This window comes from Geotrypetes seraphini, chromosome 6 (genome assembly GCF_902459505.1).
Source record: "Geotrypetes seraphini chromosome 6, aGeoSer1.1, whole genome shotgun sequence".
NCBI lineage: Eukaryota > Metazoa > Chordata > Amphibia > Gymnophiona > Dermophiidae > Geotrypetes > Geotrypetes seraphini.
This window is the reverse complement of record NC_047089.1, coordinates 129,418,022-129,444,252: the sequence shown is the minus strand read 5'-3', so window position 1 is coordinate 129,444,252 and position 26,231 is coordinate 129,418,022. Positions and strand designations below refer to the sequence as shown.

At 46.0% G+C, this 26,231-nt stretch overlaps 1 protein-coding gene across 4 annotated transcripts in view; it reads right to left on the bottom strand.

Moving 5' to 3' along the window:
* Window positions 1–26,231, bottom strand: part of DOCK9 (dedicator of cytokinesis 9) — a 1,074,749-nt gene that overhangs the window by 827,039 nt on the left and 221,479 nt on the right. For all 4 annotated transcript variants that reach the window (XM_033947591.1, XM_033947593.1, XM_033947592.1 and 1 more), the window contains exon 3: window positions 5,831–5,920. In XM_033947591.1, the coding sequence (XP_033803482.1) occupies window positions 5,831–5,920 (90 nt within the window). The remainder of the gene's footprint in view (window positions 1–5,830; window positions 5,921–26,231) is intronic.

The window sequence follows — 26,231 nt, the reverse complement described above, 5'->3', positions numbered from 1 at the left end:
GCAGGGACGACCCACAAAATGCTGCTCCATGCGTACCGCCAATTTAAAGTCCGCTATTTCCCAATCCAATAGGAGCCGCAGCTGAGCAGCCCGGTAATACCAGAACAAATTCGGCACCGCCCGCCCCCCTTTGTCCCTGGCCGCCCACAATGCAGCTCTAGAAATACGAGGGGATCTCCCCTGCCAAATAAACCGAAAGAACAAAGTGTGCAACTGTTTCAACACCAATTTGGGAACCGAAATCGGTAACGTTTGAAAGAGAAAAAGCAAGCGGGGTAAAATATTCATTTTTAAAACTGCAATGCGACCCCACCAAGACAACCAAAACCCATTCCAGCGTTGTATATCAGTCCGAATTTGGTGAATAATCCGAGCGTAATTAGCTGTATATAATTGGGATAAATCAACCGGTAAACGAATCCCCAAATAGCGGATAACCCCAGGAGCCCAGCGAAAGGGAAACCGGGCAGCTAATCTACGCTGATCCTCAGCCCCTAAAGTTACACTCAACAGTTCAGATTTATCCATATTCACCGTAAACCCCGAAACCCTCCCATAGTCCAACAAAAGATCCACCAAAATAGGTAACGAGACCTCCGGTTCTCGGACATACAATAACACATCATCGGCAAACAGTGCTAATCGATGTTCCATATCCCCAATCATCACCCCTAATAAATCACCATGTTCCCTAATACGAATGGCCAGAGGTTCCATAGAGAGAGCAAACAACAGAGGAGACAAAGGGCATCCCTGTCTAGTGCCTCTCCCTATGGAAAAAAACTCGCTATAAACCCCATTTGCACGCACTGTGGCTCTGGGGGCCGCATAGAAGGCTTGCACCCAGGCCAAAAAAGAAGCTCCCAACCCCATCCGAGTCATCACTTCCCACAAGAACTCCCAGTCAACCTGATCGAAAGCCTTCTCCGCATCAATTGCCAAAAAGGCAATCTTGGCAGAAGACCTCTGTGCCGCCCACATGAGATGTAACGTTCGTCTAATATTATCACCAACCTGCCGCCTTTGAACAAAACCCGATTGATCCAAGTGCACCAGAGAGGGCAGAACTCGGCCCAAGCGAAGCGCCAAGACCTTTGCTAAAATTTTTGCATCCGTATTCAATAAGGAGATCGGTCGATATGACCCACACCCAGTAGGATCCCTACCCGGTTTAAGCAGGACTGTGATCCCAGCCTCTCCCATAGTAGAGGGCAACGATGAACCTCCCCGTATCCCGTTCGCAACTCTAACCAACAGCGGAGCGAGAATCTCCCGAAAAAGTTTATAAAACTGATTAGTATACCCATCCAGGCCAGGCGATTTCCCCAACTTCAAATTAGCAATGACTCCCAGGACCTCTCCCAATTCAATAGGTTCATTAAGCATATCACTATCCACGTCCGAAAGCCGAGGAAGCCGCAACTCCGAGAGATATCCCTCCAGAGCCATTGCATCTCGCCCCCCGGATTTCTGATACAAATCAGAATAAAATTTAAGGAAGACCGCGCTAATAGCCGAATCTGAACGATGTACCGTACCCCGCGGATCCCTTATCTCTGTAATAGCTGCTCTCGCTTGCTTCAGCTTAATAAGCCGAGCCAGTCGAGATCCCGGGGTATTATTATACTCATAAACCGTTTGACTCAAACGCTCTCTCAAAAACTCATATTCCCCCATCTGCAATAAAGAAAGTTCCGCCCTTACCCTAAGAAGATGCTCATACACCAAGGGGTCCTGGTGTCTCTGATGCTGCCTCCCCAACCGCTCTAACTGTTCATGCAATGCCAATGAACGTTGCGCCCGTTGACGCTTACGACGAGCCCCCCACTTAATGAAAATACCCCGCACCACCACCTTCAGGGCATCCCACAAAGTCGCATCGCTAACCGTGTTATTATCATTAATCTGGAGGTACTGGTCTACCGCCTCATTCACCTCCCGAACCACCACAGGATCTTTCAATAAAGACTCATTGAGTCTCCAGAAACGCCGTCCCTCCCCAGCCCAGTAACCCGTACAGGCCACCCATACAGGCGCATGGTCAGAAATTTGAATAGTTCCTATTTCAGCTTGTCGAATCCCCCCCCACGAATTTCGATGGGTCCATAGCCCGTCTATACGTGCATACGATTTATGTGCATGTGAGTAATGAGTATAGGAACGCTGTGTGGGATGAGACAGCCTCCAGCAGTCCACCAAGCCCAGAGAAGAGAACAATGACAGTAAAGCCCGTCTAGCAGCCCTAGACGGAGAGCGAGTCCCGCCTACTGAATGATCCAAAACAACATCTGGTGTAACATTAAAGTCCCCCCCAAGGTACACAGACCCCTTCACCAACCCAACCAGATCCGCTTTAAGAGACCCAAAATAGCTGGCCTGATCTGTATTGGGGCCATACAGATTGATAAGAGTTATGGTGCGACCCTGTAACGTAGCCACAAGGGCTAAACAGCGCCCTGCACCATCACGATAAACTTGATTAACCACCAGCCCCAAGCCCTTGCGCACTAATATAGCCAAGCCCCCCACCTTCTTCCCTGGAGTCGCCCCCTGGTGAGTCCAAATCTGATCATAAAGGGGGGAACGTAAAACAGCCACATCTCGAGGCCTCAAATGTGTTTCCTGAAGTAAACAAACATCCCATTGCAGTCGAGCCAGTTCTTTACATACAATACTACGCTTACCCGGGCTATTAAGCCCATTAACATTCCACGAACCTATAGTGAAAAGCTTCTCCTCCCCCCTCCCCCCCCCCCCCCTCCCCACCCTAACCCCCCCAGACCCCACCCCCCTCCCCCCTCCCCCATGCTGCCTCGAACCCTTAGTTCCAGGATTCGCCAGCGCGGAGAAAGTGCAAACCTCCCCTACAGGCAATCTTCACCCCTCCACTATGTCCAAGAAACTCCCAAAGAATACCTCCACACCTTGTCACCATGTGCCACTCCACACCCCCCCCTCCCTTGTATTCAACTCCCAGTCCTTCCCCCCTCTCACCCAACCCCCAGCAGACCAACCGTAACACATAACACAGTCCAAACCCAAACAGCCAGGTAACTAAACCACCCATCAACCACGCTGTGAAATATTACATGCAGAATTGGCAATACTACCATACAACCTTAGCACTAGTACATGCTAAATCGGCAATATTACTGGTAACATATTGGACAGCACAAAGCTATCAGAAATCTCCAGTCCAATAAAGCAGAGGGCTAGCTATAGCCTCCAGCTCCACCAGAAAAGTCCAAGAAGTCCACTCCGAACCAGCCAAGGCCAAGCCTGGTATCAAGGCTAACCAGAAAAAGAGGAAACCGGTGTGTTCAGGACTGGGGCTTCGCTGACTTCTTGCCCGAGCGCAGTACAGTGCTCCAAGGCTCACTCTGCGCCGATGCAGAAGCCACCGCCGGCGGCCGGTCTGCATCCAGTAGATTCCCACAGCCCAGGGCCCGCATCTCCGCCCAGGCTTCCGACACCGTGCTCACACGTCTAGACGAACCATTAATAGTCAGCCACATGCCGAAGGGAAAGAGCCAACGGTATCTATGGCCCCCAGAGCGCAACACTTGCGTGACTTCATGAAACGCTCTCCGCTTCTGCAACGTAGTCCAAGCCAGGTCCTGAAACACTCCCACAGCCAAATCATTCCACCGGAGAGCAGACTGTCGACGGCCAGCCAGCAAAATTCTTTCCTTTAGGGTGAACTCCCCAAAGCAAGCGATGATATCCCGGGTGCCCTGGGCTCGGGCAGTTCCCAGACTACGATGGGCACGTACCAGCACAATGGTCTCCGGTACATCCGCCCCGTCAGCTCGCAGCAGGTGTTCACAAAAAGCTCTAACCACCGCTTTACAGTCTCTGTAAGCCTCAGTTTCAGGGATTCCCTTAAAGCGCAGATTGCTGCGCCGAGAGCGATTTTCAAGGTCCTCCACTTGATTCTGTAGGTCCCGGAGCTCGTTAGATATGCGGCCAGTAACATCCTTGGTTGTAGACACCTCCGCAGTAAGAGTGGCCACGTGGTCTTCAGAAGCCGAGACTCGGGCTCCCAATGCACTGACCTCAGATTTCAGCTCCATTATTGCAGCTCTGACATCCCCCCTCACTCCAACGATTTCTGCCTTCAAGTCTTTGAACCAGTCCGTTATTGATTTCGGGGGCAGCTCTCCAGCATCCCCCATCTGCTCTGGCAGGCCCTCATCCTCCGACTCGGAGGGAATCGCCGATCCGGCCGCCATCTTTTTTTTCTCCCCCCCGCTGCTCGCCGCCTCTAAGCCCGATTTCTCGGGCGGATCTCCAAAAAATTTAAATTTTTCGAGGCGCTTGCGAGTCGCCATGGAAAGGGGACCCCGGATCACCCACAAAGTGGCCGAAACTCCTCACTTTGGAAGCGCTCAGCGCGCAGTGCAGCAAAAGCCCGACGGAGCTTCTGCTTTAAGCTGCCATTCGGCGAGATGACGTCACTTCCTCCCCGCCTGATAGGACTCTTATTGAGAAGTGGAGTCCCAGTGCTGGAAGGTATGCTCATTACCAGCCTAGGAGAAACCTGAATTATTTCCCTAGGGATTTCCTGCCTAACACAGCTGCTCCTAGGAGAGAGGGGTGGGGTTTTAACCCACATAAAAACAGAGTATGGGATCTCAGTAGAGAGAGCAGGGAGAGCCAGGACGGGGCTAGAGCTAACGAGCTCAGGCAGCGGCAGAAGCAGCAAGGCTTGGAGGCAGATGAGGGGAAAAGTCTCTCTCCTCCAGCCCACAGCAGTGAGGATGTGGAGATGACCGAGGACTACCTCAGCTCCACCCCAGAGGTTGCTGAGCAGACAGAGGCTATGGATGTCTCGGAACCACTGCTGGAAGCTGGCTATTTCCCCACTGACATGGAGGTTAGTTGCTAAGGGGAAGGAAGCAAGGCTGTGCTTATGCCGGCTCCTGTAACCCAAGCCCAGCTGAGAGTGATTAGGGGGGAGAGCAGGAAAATCTCTCCGTTACACTGTGTGACGCCCCGGAGAGCATTGTTTGTTCAAGGAACTTTATCTATAGGGGTGTGAAAGCTCCGTGTGAAAACCTCAGTGAAGTTCACAGCTTACCTAATGTCATGCTATGTTCCGTCGGCTAGGAAGCTCAGCTGATAGTAACGAGCTGTGAAGCCTGCTCAGCAAAACCTACCCGTGTCTCAGCTAGGTAAGCTGAAATGTTTGAGAAATTCATTGCTAGGTTTGGGAACTGTAATTACTCTGGCTGTGTTTGCAAAAGTTTGAAAGTTTATTTTTCTGATATTTTTCATTTACCTTTACCCCTGGTGAAGAGGACTGTAGTTAGACTGAAGAGTCCAGGGTATTGAACTGTATGTGGCATTTGTAGCAAGCCATTCTGACAACTGCAAGCTACTTTGTATTTTATATTTTTGACATGACATGCAGGTGGCTGATGGTATTCAGACACCCGGGTTCAATAAAGTACAAGAACATTCTTTTGTAACAAGACTTACCTGTGTGGTCTTCTCTTTACAAGCTACTCTCAGTGTGGCCTGGCAGACTAGGCAGGCGCCTAGGTTTGTTATAACCTGAAAAGCCTTCCTCCAACCTGAGGAGGCCACGCCGACAGGCCAGAACTCAACACACTTAATCCCTCTGCTGGTTAGAGCAAGGGATAAGTGTGTCACATTGAACATATTCATAATGCTTATGTACTGCTGAACCACAAACAATATCAGTATTTAAATCATCAAAATCCAATATATTAAAGTATTTCAGTGAAGTTTAAAAACAAAACACTTACATTAAGAAAAATATATTGAATTGGCAAACACACAGCTACATAACATGCATAATATTTACCTCCGTAACAAAGAGGCTTTGAGCTTCCTTCTCAGCATTTTCTGGGACAGTGGAGCATTTGTATCGAGCCTGCCGTTTCAATGTTGCTATCTGTGAAGACATATCCAATTTAAATACTTTATGAAATATATCTATATAATAATTTCAAGTTTAGACATGTAATTATGCATATATGACTGGTCTAGATTTGTTAATATGACAGTAATTTCAATGAAATAGGTGATTTATTTCTTACCTGTCAATTTCTTTCTCACAAGTCCCTCTAGATCAGTCCATGCAGTCTGTGCTGTCCTGCTAGCATGTGAAGACCGAGAACTACTGAACTATGATGTCAACACTTAAGAAACCTATGCAAACCCTTGGCCAGTTAGTATAAAACAAAGCAGAGTAAAGGCAATTAAAAGGAAAAAAGATCACCTAGGATCTAAACTACTCAACTGAGCAACTAATGAAGGATAAAGCCCTCCAGAATAAAGAACAAACATGAATTAACAAACTAGCCAAAATCAAAATTTTTATGATTCAAATAATAGAAAAACAAATGTTAGGTTCTGAACTGGTTTGGAGATACTCAAGCAAAGAAAGTTAGCTGGTTAAGAACTAATTTACTCTTCCTTATCATCCCACTAGACCAGTCCAGGTGTTTGGGTTGTACCAAAATAGTACTTTCCAAGGGTGGGACACTGAAATCCCTCACAACGAGGGAGTCGTGAGGGTAGGATGTCAATAGATCAGCCAAGGGTGTATTGTTCAAAACAACCACTTTATTAATGAATATGCCGCAATGGCTCAATAGACTCGACACTGGCAGTGTTTAGGCATCTGTGCCTTTATCAACAGTCTAAAGCAGGGCTGCCAAGTCCAGTCCTCGAGATCTACTGGCAGGCCAGATTTTCAGGATATCCACAATGAATATGCATGAGACAGATTTGCATACCAAGAAGGCAGTGCAGGCAAATCTCTCTCATGCATATTCATTGTGGATATCCTGAAAACCTGGCCTGTCAGTAGATCTCAAGGACCAGACTTGGGTAGTCCTGGTCTAAGGGGACTATGTCAAAACAAAACATGATTACAAACTAAAACATCATAAACATATAAAACATCACATAATCCAAACATAACGTGAATAAAAACATGGTGTAATAAGAAACATATTCCAAAACAAAAGCATAAAAACAAATGAATAAAAACAAAAGCCATAAAAATGTGCATAAATATGTGTTAGAATATACATATATTGCATAGCATAAATTCAAACAGAGTATAATAAAGCATGTTCAAAAGACATATGTAAAAACGTATGGTAATGGCATATAACAAACAGGAGCTAAAATACTAGAAGCAAACACAAGAACAATGAAGAATCAATAAAAACCATAGAAATGAATTAAAACAGATATTAAGCCATGAAGAATATATAATCAAAGCATACTGTAAAACATACCTAAAGAAATGTTACATAAAATATACTCAAAGAAATATAAATACAAAATCATGTAATTAGGAAGAGCTCGCATCCCGGAGATAAATGAGTTGCTATATGGATGGTATCATCATGAGAGATCTGGCTTCCTGGACCATGGGATGATTTTCCAAGGGCTGCTAAGCAGGGATGATATACATCTATCAAAGTAGGGAAGAAGTGTCTTCAGCAGGAGACTGGCTAACCTAGTGAAGAGAGCCTTAAACTAGAATCATTGGGGCAGGGTGATCAAAGCCCCCAGGTGATAGCCCTCTGGTAAGTGAATCACTAAAAACCTTTACACAAATGAGAAAAAAAGGGGCAATATCTGGAAAGTAGTATATACTAATGCTTATATGTGAAACAAGGTTCTTGATCTTGAGGATGTGATGAATTTGTTCAATCATTTTGCTTCTTGACCCCCTTCTATAAACACTCTTATCCACTCTTTAGTTATTGTACATATTGACAATTGCAACTCATTATACCAAAGCATAACGCAGAAAGAAAATCAGACAACTACAAATCCTACAAATACAGCAGTTAAGCTTATTTACAAAGCTAAAATTCTGACTATGTCACCCCCCTCCTTCGTGACATCCATTGGCTACCTATTATTCACCATATCACCTTCAAAATTCTCCTTACCTATAAAACCAAATATTCTAACATTCCAGCTTTTATTGACAAATATCTGATCCTCTACTCTTTCTCCCAATTGCTACAATCCAATAACCAGAATCTGCTAGTCCCATCCTCCTACAAAATATTTTACGACACCACCCAAAAGGCCATCTTCTTAGTCACTGCACCTACACTCTAGAATGGCCTTCTCCTACACATCAAATTGGAACCCTCTCTGGAAAAATTCTGATCCAAAGTTAAACCTTTCCTCTTCAAAGACACCTACAATACTCTGAGATCCCCCTCCCTTTCCAGTCAAGGATCACGTCCCAGCAAAGAATAGCAAAACGCTTCTTTAGAAGTGACCTCCTCCCTCTTGTACTTTCCCTTCCCCCTCATTTCTTTTTGTTCTAATTTTATCTCGATGTAACTTTTATACTCCTGTGTCCTTTCCTTTTAGTCATGTTCGTTTTCGAAAATCTTCAAATCCCCTTTGTTGTGTGTTTATTTTACCTTTTATTGTTGTACAATATATTAAGTTGTTTTTTGTTCTATACAATTCTTACCGTAAACCGTTTAGTTTATACTTGATAGATAGTATATCAAATAATAAATAAATTTGGAAAAGGCTGAGTTGGACTTAGTGGCAATCACGGAAACGTGGTTCACGGAGAGTCATGACTGACTATGCCAGGCTATAATCTGTTCAAGAAAACAGGGTAGGAAGAAAGGAGGGTGATTAGTATTATATGTTAAAGATCATATTGTGATAAACCCATAGCCAGCTCAGGATTTGCCCCAAGAAAACACTGGATTTTCACCAAGCCCCATTGTAGGAAGGCACATCAGGTTAGTGCCTGGATCCTAGGAAGAGCAGACTACCCTGGGATAATAAGAAAGATCATGCTGAAGGAGAATGTGGAGCAAAGAAGCTTTGACATGGCTGGGAGAAGCCCAAGCTCAGCCAAGTGTTGAGTACCCGATGGAGTGCAAGTTTCAAATTTATTAGTTATTTGATTAATCGCCTATCACAATTACTAAGCGATGTACAAATAACATAAATTTCTAAAATGTACAAAAAATAAGAGAATAAACATTAACAACAATATAAAAATCATTAAAACAGACAAATTAAAACAAGGTAGTTAAAAACATAACAAGGAAACAATGGGGTAGAAGGGGAAGAAATACAATTTATGATAGGAAAGAGAGAACGATTAAGGGTAAAATCCAAAAGGAATGGGAAAAACGAGTAAATTATGCACAAAAGAATAAAATAGAGAGCTGATAGAAAGAGCAATTAACATTTCAATTAGATATTGAAAGCATCTTTAAAAAGAAAGCTCTTAAGTTGGCTCTTGAATTTATCCAGATTCTTCTCTCTTAAATAGCCTATACCTTTAAGTCAGAGATCTGCTAGAAGCAGGGGGTTAAACCTGCTCAGTACTGTATTCTGAACAGCCTGTTCCTTTGTTTTTCTGGTATGACAAATTGCACTCTCACTTACCTGAATATTCAAAAGCTGAACTTTTATGTGTTCAGATACCAAAGCATTTTTTTAAATATCTCGTTTTGTAATGTATGAGTATGAGAAAGTTTTCGTTTGAAGCAGTTTTTGTTTGCTGTTTGCTTCAATCAATGTGCTCCGTCCAGCTGAGGCAGCTCTTGGTGGTTACCACAGAGACAGGGGAGATTAAGTTATGCAGGCTTGCTGTTGAATTAACCCCTAATGTTGCTAAAGCCTATTCTGAGTTCTCTATATGAAAAGCACCTCATTTTTAAGAACTGTAGGTGCAGTAGTACTGCAGAAGTTTGTGAATGAAATGTTTTATTCAGTCCAATGAAAGAACTGTGGCTGAAGCCTTGTGCTCAGATAGCTGTTGACCTGGTGTAAATGCTAACTACTGGCAAAGACTATCATTATCCTACCCACCTTATTCCAGCTCAGCACTAGCACTACCCTGATACAGGAGAACCAGGAATACATTTGTTTGTGATAAGAATTTATTTTGGTATCAGTATTATTTTGATTTTTCATTTAACTGACTCAGTGAAGTTAACTGAGCCAGTTTTGTCGACCCTGAGACCAGAGTCTGTTAAGAACTATAATTCAGACTGACCAGTTTTCAGAAACTGAATTGTTTTCTTTTTGTACTTATGAAAAGTTGTTGTTTCTCATTAAAATAAAGCAATTTTAGAACCTTTTGAAACTTACTTTGGCCGGTGACCTTAATAAACTTCTGTTCATTTTGGACATTCTGACTGGTTGCTTGGTTATTAAGAGGAAATTACCATTATTTATCTGTGCTTGCACTCCTAGTTAGTGGCCTAGCACCTTATTAAGTCCTGAAGGGATACTGTTGTTCTAGAAGGCACACTGGGGTGAAGTTTTGCCACACCCAGAGCACTAACTGAGGATGGGAGACGCATGGGTGTGACAATATTAAAGCCATACACTTGCAGGATCTACAGGGTAAGGAAGAGGCACTGTGGTCAAACTGAAAGAGGAAATAGAAAATGTATTTACATTACTGTGATATACAAGCCTCCTTCACAGATGGAAGTAATGGAAAGAGATTTAATAGAAATCCTTCAAATATAGCTATAAAGATGAAGTACTACTAATAGGAGATTTTAATATGCCAGATGTTGATTGGAGTATCCCTTTTGTGGGATCTCCTAGAAATAGAGAATTCTCTGCAAAGAGAACTGTTCTATCAGTTGGTAATGGAACCTAAGCAGGATGGGGCTATACTTAAGGTGACCATACGTCCCGTTTTCAATGGGACCATCCCATTATGGGACCGAACGCCAAAATGCCCCGTTTTCAGGGACAGCATCCCGAAGCTGTGCGCGGGGACAACGGACCGGAGATCGTTTCCCCTCCCTCCCTGCCACACTAAAGCCTGCCTCCCTCCTTCCCTCCCTACAGTGCCGATCAAACCCTAGTCCACTGTAGCCAGGGCTGGATTAAAGAGCAGGCATGGGCCTAGGGCCTGAAATGGTCAAGGGGGGCCGCCAGGTCCGGAATCACCCTCCCTATTCTCAGGGCCGGCATTAGGAGATGGCAAGGGGGCCCCGTGATCCAGGCAGCTCACTTAGCTGCCATCAGCCCTGCCTTCGGCTGCGCCGGTAATGCTAAATTGGATGGTAAAAACTAAAACAGAAGCCACAAGACTTTTCCACTTGCCTGCATCGCTCTAAGTTCTGCCACTCTCGATTCCGCCCCTCAAAAACAGGAAGTCACTTCAGAGGGGGCAGGATCAACAGCAGCAGAACTTAGAGCGATGCAGGCAAGTGGAAAAGTTCTGCGGCTTCTGTCTTAGTTTTTACCATCCAGTTTAGCGGTATAGCAGTCGAAGGCAGGGCTGATGGCAGCTAAGAATCGCCTCCAGTCTCGCAGCAGCACTGGAACAATCGCCTCTAAATTAAGCTGAGGGCTGATTCCCTGAGGGACTTCTATACCATCACGGCCTATTAAGCTGGGGAAAAGAGGAGAGGTACTGGAATGGGATGTGGTAAGATGGTGGGTTGGCTGGCTCAGGAAAGGGGAGAAAGCTGCTAAATCAGATAAGGAAGAAAAAAGGAACACAGGAAGATGCTGGACATGGAAGTTGTAGGGTGAAGGAAAAAACACAAACATGACATGAGTAGGAAGAAAGGTGGGAGATGCTGGACACGGGGCATGCTGACACAGAAGGAGGAATAAGGAAAAGGGAAAGGAACGAGAGATGCCAAGTCCATGGGAGGGAGGGAAAGGAAAGGCGATGCCAGTGCTTGGGGGGGAAGAGACAGATGCCAGGCAGGAGGGAGAGCAAGGAAGGAGAGGAGATGCCAGATAATGGAGGGGGCAGGGGAGTTGGAAGGAGAGGAGAAATATGCCAGGGCATGGGGGAGAGACAGGAAACAGATGCCAGACCAGAGGGAGAGGAGGTGCCAGAGCATGGAGTAAGAGACATGCCAGGGCATGGGGGAGGGAAGGGGAAGGAGGTAGAGATGCCAGACCATGGGGTGGAGTGAGAAGGAAGGAATGAAAGGAGAAGAGAGAGATTCAAGAGCATAGGGAGACAGAAAAATGGAGAGGAGGTAAAGCTGAAATGAATCATGTACAAAGGAGACAGTTTATGGAAGGAGCTTAGAAAGAGGGAAGATACCATATGGAAGAGAGGGCAGACACTGGATGGAAATGGTAGAGAGGGCAGAGAATGGAAGGGGCAAGACAAAGGGTGAACAGTAGATGGAAGGGTAGAGAGAGGAGGGGCAGACGCAGAATGGAAGCGTGGGGGAGAGGAGGGGCAGACACTGAATGGAAGTGTGGGGGATAGGGGGAGTAGATGTTGGAAAGAAGTGGGGAGGAGAAAGAAAAAAGGGCACATGCTGAATTGGAAGAGGATAGAATTAGATACTGGAAGGCGTGAGGGAAAGAGGTGGCGAGCTATAGGTAGACACAATGAAAGAGGGAAATTGAGGACTGAATAGTAAGAAAGAATTTAGACAGAGGCAGAAAATAAATTGAGAAGGAAGAACAGGAGGAAGGGAGCGGAGCGAGAGATGCCTGAGCAGGGGGGAAGGGTAGGAGACAGATACCAGACCTGGGAGGAGGAAAAGAGGAAGGAGACAGATACCAGATCTGAGGGGAGAAAAGGAAGAGAGAGATATGCTAAAATCTGCTGGGAGGGAAGGAGGGCGAGAAAGAGGCAGAGAAAGGGGGGGTTGTAAGCAGATTAGAAAGACTAGAGAGAAAGGCCTAGACCAAAGGGGAAAGATAGGAGGCAGATGCAGGACTATGGGAGGGGGAGAGACCCTAGGGAAGAACAGGGAGATTTAAGATCATAACAGAGGAGAGAGAGAGAGGGAGACCTGGAACAAAGGTACAAATGAGAACTGACACTGGATCTGGGGAGGGTAACAGAGGGAAAAGAGAGAGACCTGGACCCAAAGGGGATGGGGCTGGATTGCGAAAGAAAGATTGGATGCACAGTTAGAATGAAGTACAGCCAGAGACTCATGAAATCACCAGACAACAAAGGTAGGAAAAATGATTTTGTTTTAAATTTAATGATCAAAATGTGTCCGTTTTGAGAATTTATATCTGCTGTCTATATTTTGCACTATATTTGTCTATTTTTCTATAGTTACTGAGGTGACATTGTATATTTTAAAGTAATCTACCTTGACATCTTTGAAAAAACCCAAAACTAGTAAATGATAATTAATATTTTCTCTGCATAGTGTGCTTTGTGTTTTTTTTTAATTTTATGTTTACCATTATGAATTAATAAGATATTGTGTGTACATGAAAAATGAATGGAAGAAACTGGGGGTGGGGCTAGGGCAGGATTGGGGGTGGGGCTGAATATTAATAGATATCCCGTTTTGATGAAAAAAATAAATGGTCACGTTAGCTATACTGGACTTAGTGCTTACAAATGGAGAAAGTATTTCTGATGTTTAGTGGGTGATTATTTGGCATCCAGTGACCATTGTATGGTGTGGTTTAATATTAAAACAGGTGTAGAAAGGGCTCATTCAAAAGTGAAGGGTCTAAAACTTTTTAAAAAACAAAACTTTTCAGATGGTGGATTATGTCAAGGAATTGACTGGATGGAAACATCTGGAAAAAGTAGGAAGCAGTGGGAAAAATTGAAAGGAGCTATTGTTAGGGCAACAAACCATTCTGTAAGAAAAGAAAGTTAAAGTAAGAAGAAAAGAAACCCATTTGGGTTCTCAAAAGTAGTAGCTGAACTGAAAGAACTGATACGGAAAGATTACCTTTCATAAACTACAAAAAAAAAAATCACAGATAAGAAAGAGGCTGATTGCGTAGTCAGGGAAGCAAAGATACAAATGGAAGAAAAAATAGACTGTAAAATGGGGTGGCAAATTATTATTTTTTTTAAAAGATACAGGTATATTAGTGATAGGAAGTGCAAAAGTGGCATTGTCAGACTCAAAGGTAAAGGGGAGGGATCTGTAGAAGATAAGGCTGAATTGCTTAACAACTGAAGCACCAGGAATGAGACCACAGAAGGCAAATGCACATAGGAATGGAGGTGTGATAGACCCTGATCAATTTTCAGAGGATTGTGTTCGTCAGGAGCTTGCTAAACTAAAGGTGGATAACGTGATGGGGCCAGATGGTGTACATCTGAGGGTAATGAGGAAACTTAGGGAAGTTCTGGCAGCTCCGCTAGCTGACTTTCAGTTCTACTACTACTACTACTACTATTTATTATTTCTATAGCACTGAAAAGGCGTATGCAGCGTTGTACATTTTAACATACAATAGACAATCGCTGCTCAGAAGAGCTTACAATCTAATTTAGACAGGACATTACAGGGTGGGGAGATTATGGTATAGGTATCTGACAACAGTGAGTGGGAGTTAAGATTTGAAAGCAGTTTCAAAAAAGTGGGTCTTTAGCTTGGATTTGAACACTGCCAGGGATGGAGCACAATGTATTAATTCAGGGAGCCTATTCCAGGCATGCGGTGCCGCAAGAAAGATGGGATGGAGTCTGGAGTTGGCAGTGGAGGAGAAGGGTACAGATAAGAGAGGCTTGCCCGATGAGCGGAGATCACGGGGGGAGCATAGGGGGAGATAAGTGAGGAGAGCAAGAGGAGTATAAACTGTATTCAGAAATGGACGGGGAGCCAATGAAGTGACTTGAGGAGGGATAAATGTGAGAATAGCGGCTCTCACAGAATATGAGTCAGGTAGCAGAATTTTGAACGGATTGAAGAAGAGAGAGATGGATGCACAGGAGGCCCAAGAGAAGTACATTGCAGTAGTCTAAGCGCGAGGTGATGAGAGCATTTTGGTAGTGTGTTCAGAGAGAAGAGGATGGATTTGTGTGATTTTGAATTTGCAGTAACGCTGTCCTGTTGGCAAGACCCCTGACGCAGCTTTGACAAGCGAAACAGGGACTCCCTGTTGGGTTTCAGGAAGGGACGTCTGGAGCCTGTGTGGAAAGTAGAACCGGCAGAAAAATTGAATATCGCTGGATCTCTGCAGAAGCTAAGTCTCCCTTTCTGTTTGTGATTAGCAGCTCATGCTGATTCTAAATGATCTTCTGGGATTAGACTGAGTGTGTACCAGCTGAGACTGTGCTTTCAGAGTAAAATTTGCTATAAAGAGTTTAAGATACAGAAGTGGCACTTGGGTGTGATTGCATGTGGCCAAACAGGTTGAAAAGGTGATGGCGAAAGCTAGAAGGATGTTAGGTTGCATAGGGAGAGGTATGGCCAGTAGGAAAAAGGAGGCACTGATGCCCCTGTATAAGACTTTGGCGAGACCTCATTTAGAATATTGTGTACAATTCTGGAGGCCGCACCTTCAAAAAGATAAGAACATAAGAATTGTCACTGCTGAGTCAGACCAGTGGTCCATCATGCCCAGTAGTCCACTCACGCAGCGGCCCTCTGGTCTAAGATCAGCACCCTAACTGAGACTAGCCCTACCAGCGCACGTTCTTGTTCAGCAGAAACTTGTCTAACTTTGTCTTGAATCCTTGGAGGGTGTTTTTCCCTATAACAGCCTCTGGAAGAACGTTCCAGCTCTCTACCATTCTCTGGGTGAAGAAGAACTTCCTTACGTTTGTATGGAATCTATCCCCTTTCAACTTTAGAGAGCGCCCTCTTGTTCTCCCTACCTTGGAGAGGGTGAACAACCTGTCCTTATCTACTAAGTCTATCCCCTTCAGTACCTTGAATGTTTCGATCATGTCCCCGCTCAATCTCATCTGTTCGAGAGAGAAGAGGCCCAGTTTCCCTAATCTTTCGCTGTATGGCAGCTCCTCCAGCCCCCAGGAATGAGTCTGTCCAGAGGAAGACTGCTAAAATGGTGTGTGGTCTTCGTCATAAGGAGTATGGGGACAGACTTAAAGGCGGGAGAGGGGAGTTATGATAGAGACGTTTATATACCTACCTAAATGCGCATGAGTCGAGTCTTTTTCATTTGAAAGGATGCTCTGGAATGAGAGGTCATAGGATGAAGTTAAGAGGTGATAGGCTCAGGAGTACTCAGGAAATACTTTTTTTTACAGAAAGGGTGGTAGATGCTTAGAGGTAGTGGATACAAAGACCGTGTCCAATTTCAAGAAAGCCTGGGATATGCACGTGGGATCTCTTAGAGAGAGGAAGAGCTAATAGTTACTGCAGATGGGCAAACTGGATGGGCCATTTGGCCTATATCTGCCATCATGTTTCTATGTTTCTCCTCTCATTCATTAGTACTTTTGCTGGTCTAATTTTACCCTTTTATCTTTTTTTTTCATTAAAGTCAGTCTTGATGAGAAAAGCAGTACTCTGATTTTTTATGCCAAAGTTAGCCCAATTTGTATCTACTGAGACCAACGGCTACATTTCTTCCAGAACAGGAAATCAATCTTGTATTGCCAAGGGCAAGCATGAAAGGGTCAGTGTATCCTTATCTTTTGTTCTTTTCATTAGGATTTCCTGAATTAGAGGAAACTGACGGTAGTGGTTAGTGAACCTGTGTCCCAGTAACAATGGGTTTAGTTCATGCTGTGGAAATATTTACTCATACAAGCATCTTAAGCTGTAACATGGAAGGGGTGGGGGAGGGGGGAACAGATCTACCACATTCTGCAAAGAACTACTGTCTGAAGCATCATCTGCTGTGTTGACCTGTATTAGTCCCATTTTAGTTTAATACCACAGCTCAAAAATCTGTATTAAATTTCATTCTTAGGAAAATTTTAAATTCACTACAAACTTTCTAATCAAATTTCCAATTAATATTTTTGCATATTTAAGGAAGCCCATAATGCATTAAAGGCTCTCTAAATTCCAAATCATGTAGTTACCATATATACTCAAATATAAGACTAATTTGTGGGCCAAAAAATAGCTACAAAATGGGGTCTCATCTTATATTGGGGTCAACACCCGCCCCCCCTCCCGAACTTGTTGCAGGCCTACAATGGACCTGCCGTATGATCTGGTGGGCTGGGACAGGAGGGATCCTTCCCGTCCCAGCTGACTCTGATAATTTGTTTTACCTCCCTCCCACCTCTCCCGTGTACTTTTTTGAATCCCTGATGGTCTAGTGGTGTACCAGGCAGGAGTGAGCTTTCTGCACTCCTGCCCCATGGTGAGCCTCTTTGAATGGCTGCTGTGAGTTTTTGCGGTATACCAGCGGTATACCAGGCAGGAGTGAGCTTTTTTGCGCTGAGCCGCTCCCTGAATAGCTGTCACCAGTTATCACGCGAGAACTCACAGCAGCCATTCAGAGGGGCTCAGCATGGGCAGGAATGCAGAAAGCTCACTCCTGCCCAATACACCACTGGACCACCAGGGATTCAAAAAGGTACAGAGGGGAGGTGGAAGGGAGGTAAAACAAATTGTCAGAGTCAGCCGGGACAGGAGCCAGGAGGGATCCCTCCTGTCCTGGCCTACCACTGGACCACCAGGTCATCTGGCAAGCTCAGTGGAGACCTGCAGGACAATGGGAGAGAGGGGGGACAGGGAACAGGGCACAGAACCTGGCAGGGAGGGAGGAGCGACAGGATGGAGAGCCTGGCAGGGCAGGGAGAGTGGGAGCATGGACGCAGATCCCGGCAGGAAGTGAGGGGGGGCTGGGTGCAGATTCTGGCAGGGCATATGAATATTACACACACAACCCTGGCTTATATTAGAATCAACCTTTTTCCTCCTTTTTAGGGGGAAAAGGGTACATCAACTTTTTATTTGAATCATCTTATATTTGAGTGTATGCAGTATATAAAGGTTTTCAAGAACCTATTCATTTGCTCATCTTTTTAGACATGGTAATATTATTTTAAGTTGAACCAATTTAATGTGCTTGTGAAAACATATCTAAACATTGTTCTTGGGGTTTAGATCTTCAAACCCTACAACCAGTGGCGTACCAAGGGGGGGGCGGGGGGGGCGGTGCGCCCTGGGTGCCAGCCCTAAGGGGGTGTTCCCGGCCTTGCCGTTCAGTCCCCCGCCACCCCCGAAGGACCGCTCGCCCCACTGACCTTCCTGCACCACCTGTGAAGCAGCCCGCAGCAGGATCGCGAAGCCAGCGTCAGCGATCCCTGCGCTGCTTAGGTGCTGCTTCCTGCGCCGCGATCCCGCCCCTCCTCTTACGTCAGAGGAGGGGCGGGACCGTGGCGCAGGAAGCAGCGCAGGGATCGCTGACGCTGACTTCGCGATCCTGCTGCGGCTGCTTCATAGGTGGTGCAGGGAGGCCACGGGGGCGAGCGGTCCTTCGGGGTGGGTCGGGGCATCAGGCCTTCAGGGTGGGGCGGGCGGGCAGGCAAGCAGGCTTTCAAGGGGGAGGGGGTGACAGGCAGGCAGGCAGGCCTTCAAGGGGGGACAGGCCTACAAGGGGGTGGGACAGGCCTTCAAGGGGGGGTGCAGGCCTTCAAGGGGAGGTGCAGGCCTTCAAGGGGGAGACAGGCCTTCAAGGGGGGTGCAGACCTTCAAGGGAGTGCAGGCCGTCGGGGGGGGGGTGCAGGCCTTCAAGGGGGTGCAGGCCTTCAAGGGGGGGAAAGGCAGGCAGGCAGGCCTTCAAGGGGGGGACAGGCCTACAAGGGGGGAGAAGCTACAAGGGGGTGGGACAGGCCTTCAAGTGGGGGACAGGCCTTCGGGGGGGGGTGCAGACCTTCAAGGGAGTGCAGGCCTTCGAGGGGGGGTGCAGGCCTTCAAAGGGGTGCAGGCCTTCAAGGGGGTGCAGGCCTTCAAGGGGGGGAAAGGCAGGCAGGCAGGCCTTCAAGGGGGGACAGGCCTACAAGGGGGGGGGAGAAGCTACAAGGGGGTGGGACAGGCCTTCAAGTGGGGGACAGGCCTTCGGGGGGGTGCAGGCCTTCGGGGGGTCCAGACCTACAAGGGGATGGGACAGGCCTTCAAGGGGGGTGCAGGCCTTCAAGGGGGGACAGGCAGACCTTTAAGGGGGGACAGGCCTTTGGGGGGGGACCATGATTTAGAAGTACAAGGAGGGAAGGGGGTGTTCAAAGAGACGTGCATATGCCAAACTTTGGGGGGGGGAAGAAATAATGGGTCTGAAAATAGAGGAGAGGGAGAGAGATGATGGACCATGGGATTTAGGGAGGGAAGGAACAGAAAGGGAGAGAAATTGGACACAAGGGATGGTGTGGAGGAGGGATAGAGATACTGGATAGGAGGGTAATTAGGAAAAGAAAGGGAGAGATGGTGGACTCTGGGATGGTGGGGAAGGAGGGAGAGATGCCGGATGAAAGGGTATTTAAGAAAAGGTGGATCTGTGGAGGGAGATGAAAAAAAGGAAAGATACCAGACTTCCTGGGAAGGGAAGGGAAATGGAAAGGGAGGACAGAGTTGGCAGATGGATGGTTAGCATGCAGAAAGAAGGAGACCCTGGCAAGCAAGTTATCAGAAGAAAACCAGAGCCTTGGACCAACAAGATTTGAAATATAACCAGACAACAAAAGGTAGAAAAATTAATTTTATTTTCTGTTTTGTGATTATAATATGTCAGATTTGAAATGTGTATCCTGCCAGAGCTGGTGTTGGACTGCAAACGTGAGCTAGGATTTAACAGAGAGAGGAAAAGTCCTTTTTGTTTCTTTATTTTATTTACACCACAGCGCCAGTGTGGTTAGGAGAAGCCAAAGGGGATGAAAAAGCTATAAAACCCACCAGGAGTTTTGAAAAAAATCACCCAACTGGGCAGGAAAATCGAATTGAAAAACCAATTCAATAGGGCTGAATCGAATCAAAATTTGTTTTCCTGTATCTGGCAGCATTAGTTTGCGCTACTGTCTTAGACTTTAGGACCTGGGATTGGGGAGAGATGGCATCCTCAGTACTTTATAATGCAAGTGAAACGAGGATTTGGTCAGACTTTTGAAGGGTCTGCAGAAAAAAAATATTGTATAGGCCGGGGACATGAGACAGCAGGAAATGGGAACTTTTCTTCCTTCTATTTTTGTGAATGGAAAGGCTGAGGATGTCAGAGAGTTCAGTTAAAATATGTGCTTTATAAGAAAATATAATAATGTGTTTTATAAAGTTTATAGCATAGCTGGCCTACCCAGTGAGGTGTTCCTAGTGGTGATGGTGGCAGCGTGTCAATGTGTTGAGAGGAAGAGGTGGTCTGGGAAATTCTGCTGAGCAAACTCCGGGCCCATTTCCACCCCCCAGTTAGTCCACTCCACTCAACTGGTTCACACACTGAGTGGGTCTTTGGGTGTTGTTTTGGGATCTCTTCCAGTGGTTTATCTCCTTCTGGTCCAAGGAAGGAAACTTTGTTATCCTTAGCATTGACCTACAGAATATGTTTGTAACAGCGCTGCTTGTGTGGCATTAGGCTATGTAGTGATCGAAAGAAAAAAACAGACCTTTGCACATTTTTGCACTATATGGTGGGTGTATGAGGAGATTCACATTTCCTGCACAGCTAAGTCCATATGAAGTTACCTTGTGCTGTATTTGACATCTAGCAAGGTCTCTGTTTGAAAGGAAAGATCTAAACTTAAAAATGAAGTACATAAGAACATAAGAAGTTGCCTCCACTGGGTCAGACCAGAGGTCTATCCTGCCCAGCGGTCCGCTCCCGCGGCGGCCCATCAGGTCCGCGATCTGTGAAGTGGTTACTGACCAATTCAATAACCTACCTCAAGTTCTATCTGTACCCCTCTATCCCCTTATCCTCCAGGAACCTATCCAAACCTTTTTTGAACCCCTGTACAGAGTTCTGGTTTATCACCTCCTCTGGAAGCTTGTTCCATGTGTCCACCACCCTCTGGGTAAAAAAGAACTTCCTAGCATTTGTTCTAAACCTGTCCCCTTTCAATTTCTCCGAGTGACCCCTAGTGCTTGTGGCTCCCCACAGTTTGAAGAATCTGTTCTTATTCACTTTCTCTATGCCCTTTAGGATTTTGAAGGTTTCTATCATGTCCCCTCTAAGTCTCCTCTTCTCCAGGGAGAACAGCCCCAGCTTTTTTAACCTGTCAGCGTATGAGAAATTTTCCATACCTTTTATCAGTTTAGTCGCCCTCCTCTGCACTCCCTCGAGTACCGCCTATCCTTTTTGAGGTACGGCGACCAGTATTGAACACAGTACTCCAGGTGCGGGCGCACCATTGCGCGATACAGCGGCATGATGACTTCCTTTGTCCTGGTTGTGATACCTTTTTTGATGATGCCCAGCATTCTGTTTGCTTTCTTTGAGGCTGTCGCACACTGTGCCGATGGTTTCAGTGATGTGTCAACCATCACTCCCAGATCCCTTTCAAGGTTACTCACCCCTAGCCGTGTTCCCCCCATTTTGTAGCTGAACATCGGGTTCTTTTTCCCTACATGTATGACTTTGCATTTCTCTACGTTAAAACTCATTTGCCACTTATTTGCCCAGTCTACCAGTCTCGTTAGGTCCCTTTGCAGGTTTTCACAGTCTTCTGTGTTCCTAACCCTGCTGCAGAGTTTGGTGTCATCAGCAAATTTGATAACCTCACATTTTGTCCCGGTCTCCAGATCGTCAATAAATATATTAAACAATAGAGGTCCCAGCACCGACCCCTGTGGAACTCCGCTCGTGACCCATTGCCAGTCTGAATATTGGCCCTTTACTCCAACCCTCTGTTTCCTGCCTGCCAACCAGTGTTTGATCCATCGGTAGATATCTCCTTGCACCCCGTGGTTCCACAGCTTTTTTAATAGCCGTTCGTGAGGTACCTTGTCGAAGGCTTTTTGGAAGTCAAGGTAAATGATGTCTATGGATTCCCCCTTATCTATCTGGTTGTTTATTCCCTCGAAGAAGTAAAGCAAGTTTGTGAGGCACGACCTTCCCTTGCAGAAGCCATGCTGGCTCGCCTTCAGTTGTCCATTTTTTTCTATGTGTTCGCAGATCGTGTCCTTTATCATTGCTTCCATCATCTTTCCCGGAACTGAGGTCAAGCTCACAGGCCTGTAGTTTCCCGGGTCACCCCTTGATCCCTTCTTAAAGATGGGCGTGACATTTGCTATTTTCCAGTCCTCTGGGATCTCTCCAGTTTTTAGGGAGAGGTTACATATTTGGCGGAGTGTCTCTGCTATTTCGTTTCTCAGTTCTTTTAGTACCCTTGGGTGGATGCCGTCCGGGCCTGGTGATTTGTCGCTCTTCAGTCTATCTATCTGTCTGAGGACATCCTCTTTGCTTACCTCTAGTTGTACCAGTTTTTCGTAGTGTTCCCCGTTTATAATCACCTCGGGTTCTGGGATATTGGATGTGTCCTCTCTGGTGAAGACTGACGAGAAGAATTTGTTTAACCTGTCAGCTATCTCTTTTACCTCCTTTATCGCTCCTTTCTTGTCTCCGTCGTCCAGTGGTCCCACTTCCTCTCTGGCTGGTTGTTTCCCTTTGACATACTTGAAGAAGGGTTTGAAGTTTCTTGCTTCTGCTGCCAGTCTTTCCTCATATTCTCTCTTTGCTTTCCTGACCTCTCGATGACATTCTTTCTGGTGCCTTTTGTGCTCTTCTTGGTTCTCCTTTGTTGGTTCTTTTTTCCATTTCTTGAAGGATGATTTCTTGTTGCTTATCGCCTTATTAACTGCAGTTGTTATCCATGCTGGGTTTCTAGTTCGATTTTTTTTGCACCCTTTCCTGAACCTTGGGACGCACAGGTCCTGCGCCTCGAGCACTGTGCCTTTAAGCAGTGTCCAGGCTTCCTTTACGGTTTTCATCTTCCCTGAGCTGTAGCTGAGCTTTTTTCCTACCATTTTCCTCATGTCATTGTAGTTTCCTTTTCTGAAGTTGAGTGCTGTCGTTGTGGTTCTTTTCACCTTTGATGTTCCCATGTTTAATTTGTACTGGATCATGTTGTGATCGCTGTTCCCTAACGGTGCTAGTACCACCACTTCCTTTGCGGGTCCTTCTAGCCCGTTGAGGATTAGGTCTAGAGTGGCATCCCCTCGTGTTGGTTCTGTGACCAGCTGCTCCATGAAACAGTCTCTTATCACCTCTATGAATTTAGTTTCTCTCGTGCAGTTTGAGTGCCCAGTGTCCCAATCTATTCCCGGATAGTTGAAATCCCCCATAACCACCACCCTTCCACTTTTGCACACATGCCTCAGTTCGGCCTCCAGGTCCAGGTCGTTTGCTTCTGGCTGTCCTGGTGGGCGATAGTAAAGTCCCAATTTGATGTCAGCTCCTTCCCCTCCTGTTAGCTTAACCCATAGTGACTCCAGCCTGTCTGCCCTTATTGTTGTTTCTGATCTGGATGAAGGAATGTAGTCCTTTATATACAGTGCTATTCCTCCCCCCTTCTTGTGTGCCCTGTCCCTCCTGTAGAGTTTATACCCTGGCAGGGCCACATCCCATTTGTTGTCCTCTGTCCACCATGTCTCTGTGATTCCTATTATGTCTAGGTCCTTATTTCTGGCTATAACTTCTAGCTCCCCCATTTTAGTCCCTAGGCTCCTAGCGTTTGTATATAGGCAATTTAAGTCCCAGTTAGTTACCTTTTCTTTTGGGTCTACTCTTGATTTGATGCTCCTGCTGGTCTCCTCACGGGCTACCTCCTGTGGTGTGTCTATCCCGTCCTCCTCCCGCTTCTTTGATCTTTGATAGTCCTCTGGTTCCGGCTGTGTCCTCCATGTCTTGCTCTTTAGCTCTACTTGCCTCTCGGGTCCCTGTACTGTATCCTTGGGTTTATGTCCATAAAGTGTCCATTTTGCCTCTAGTCCACTATCTTCCTTTCCTGTTTCAGTATCCTTGCTCGATACTGTGGTCCGATGTGTCGAGGTCAGATCGACTCTCGGCTTTCCCCTTGTTATCAGTTTAAAGTCATGTCTATGCAGGTCTGGATGTTACGTGCCAGCATCCTTGTCCCAGCCGTGCTCAAATGCAGTCCGTCTCTCCTGTAGAGCTTGTTTTTCCCCAGGAAGGTTGACCAGTTCCGTACAAAGAGGAAACCTTCCTCGTCACACCATCGCCTCAGCCATCCATTTGTTGCTTGCAGCTCGGTCTGCCTCCTCGCATCTGCCCTTGGCACTGGCAGGATCTCTGAAAAGGCTATCTTCCCTGTCCTCAGCTTCAGCTTCCTCCCCAGGATCTTAAACTGCTCGGTCAGTGTAGTCATGTTGAAATTTTTTCTGCTGACGTCATTGGTTCCGACGTGGATTATCACTGCTGTTTCCTCTGTCTCAGCTCCCTCCATGATTCTCTCAATCCTGTCGGAGATGTCCTTTGTCCTCGCCCCTGGGAGACATGTCACTAGGCAATCCGCTCTGCCTCCTGCTATGTGACTGTCCACCTCTCTCAGGATTGAGTCTCCCACCACGATAGCAGATTTTCCTCTCCTCAGCTTCCTCCTGGGTCTCAGGTCTGTGTCGTTGATTGGGTTCTCCACTTCTTCCTCCTCCTGATTTGTTTCTCCGCTTGGTTCCTCTCCCTCGGCTCCTGATGGGTCCTGGTGGGTCCCGGTGGCTCCTGGCGGGTCCTGTCCTCCATCAGTTTGTTCCCTTCTGAAGAGCGGGTGTTCCTGTGTTTCTACCATCTTGCAGGCCTCCTCGATGAATCTTTCGAGCTCCCTGACCTGTTCGTTGAAGTGGTTCTCTCTGGTGGTGTCCTCAGTTGGTTCAAGCTCCCTTGGTTCCTGTATGGAGCGGAGTCCTTCTAGCTCCTGTACTTTGATCTGTAGTCTCCCGACCTCCTTCTTCAGGCTAGCCAGTTCCTGACATCGATTGCACATGTAGGCCTGCCTCCCGGAAGGAAGGTAGTCATACATGTGACAATCAATGCAGTGGCCAGAAGTTATGGTAAAAGCAGATAGTGTAGCTGGTTTTAAGAAAGATTTGGACAAATTCCTGGAGGAAAAGTCCATAATCTGTTATTAAGACATGGGGGAAGTGTCTGCTTGCCCTGGATCGGTAGCATGGAATGTTGCTACTCTTTGGGTTTTGACCAGGTATTAGTGTCCTGGATTGGCTACCATGAGAATGGGCTACTGGGCATGATGGACCATTGGTCTAACCCAGTTAGGCTATTCTTATGTTATGTTCTCATCTGTAGGGGCCTTTGTTTTCACTTCTTATTTTAATGTATTTTTTTTCTGGGAACTTATCAGTGTTTTTTATAATGGGAACAAAAATGGAAGAGAATTAATGTGTGTGGGATGAGGGGGTAACTAATTTCTTCAGCTAAATAATTCAATCCACTTCAAACAGACATAGGAGAACTCACGCACCATTCACACACCCTCCAACCGAAAACGTCAAAAGAAAAAAACTGTTCGACAACCTCCTAACACTCGACCCCCAACTCTACAACCAATTGACATCGACCACAGACTGCAAAACCTTCAAAAAGAAATAAAAACCCTTCTATTCAAAAAACACATAAAACCGAACTAACACAATCAGAACTGTCCCAAGCATCACCTGCAACTACTCCATATGTACTTCTGATGTCATGACAATTCAGACATAATTTATGTTATGTTATGTTTGGAATATAAGAAAATTTTCACTGCCTGTTTCTATTCTGACCATTTATTCTGTTTCATGGTCATTACAAAAAATATTTTTTTACATAGGGGGGGGATGTCAAAAAATGATGGGCCCCGGGTGCCACATACCCTAGGTACGCCACTGCCTACAACTACTCTTACTGATCCCTGAAGGGTGTCACATTCTTAGTAGCGTCTTTCCAGGAGACTTTAGGATTTGTTTTCTTGCTAGATCTTCTAACTTAATTCACAAATGCCTGCCTGATATCAGACTAGTAGTAAATCTTGGGGTTGAAGGGAAGTGGAAATGTAGGGCTGGAAAAAGTTATGTTGATATGATTTTTATTCTTAAGAACATAAGAATTGCCCTGCTGGGTCAGTCCAATGGTCCATCCTGACAAGCAGTTTGCTCACATGGCAGCCCCAAGGTCAAGACTAGTGCTCCAAATGAGTCCAGTCTCACCAGTTTAGCATGAACTTGCCCAACTTTGTCTTGAAACCCTGGAGGGTATTTTCTCCTATAACAGACTCAAGAAGAGCGTTCCAGTTTTCTACCACTCTCTGGGTGAAGAAGAACTTCCTTACGTTTGTACGGAATCTATCCCCTTTCAACTTTAGAGAGAGTGTCCTCTCGTTCTCCCTACCTTGGAGAGGGTGAACAGTCTCTTTCTCTACTAAGTCTATTCCCTTCAGTATTTTGAATGTTTCGATCATGTCCCCCCGCAGTCTTCTCTTTTCAAGGGAGAAGAGACCCAGCTTCTCCAATCTCTCACTGTATGGCAACTCCTCTATCCCATTAACCATTTTAGTCGCTCTTCTCTGGACCCTTTCGAGTAGTACCGTGTCCTTCTTCATGTATGGCGACCAGTGCTGGATG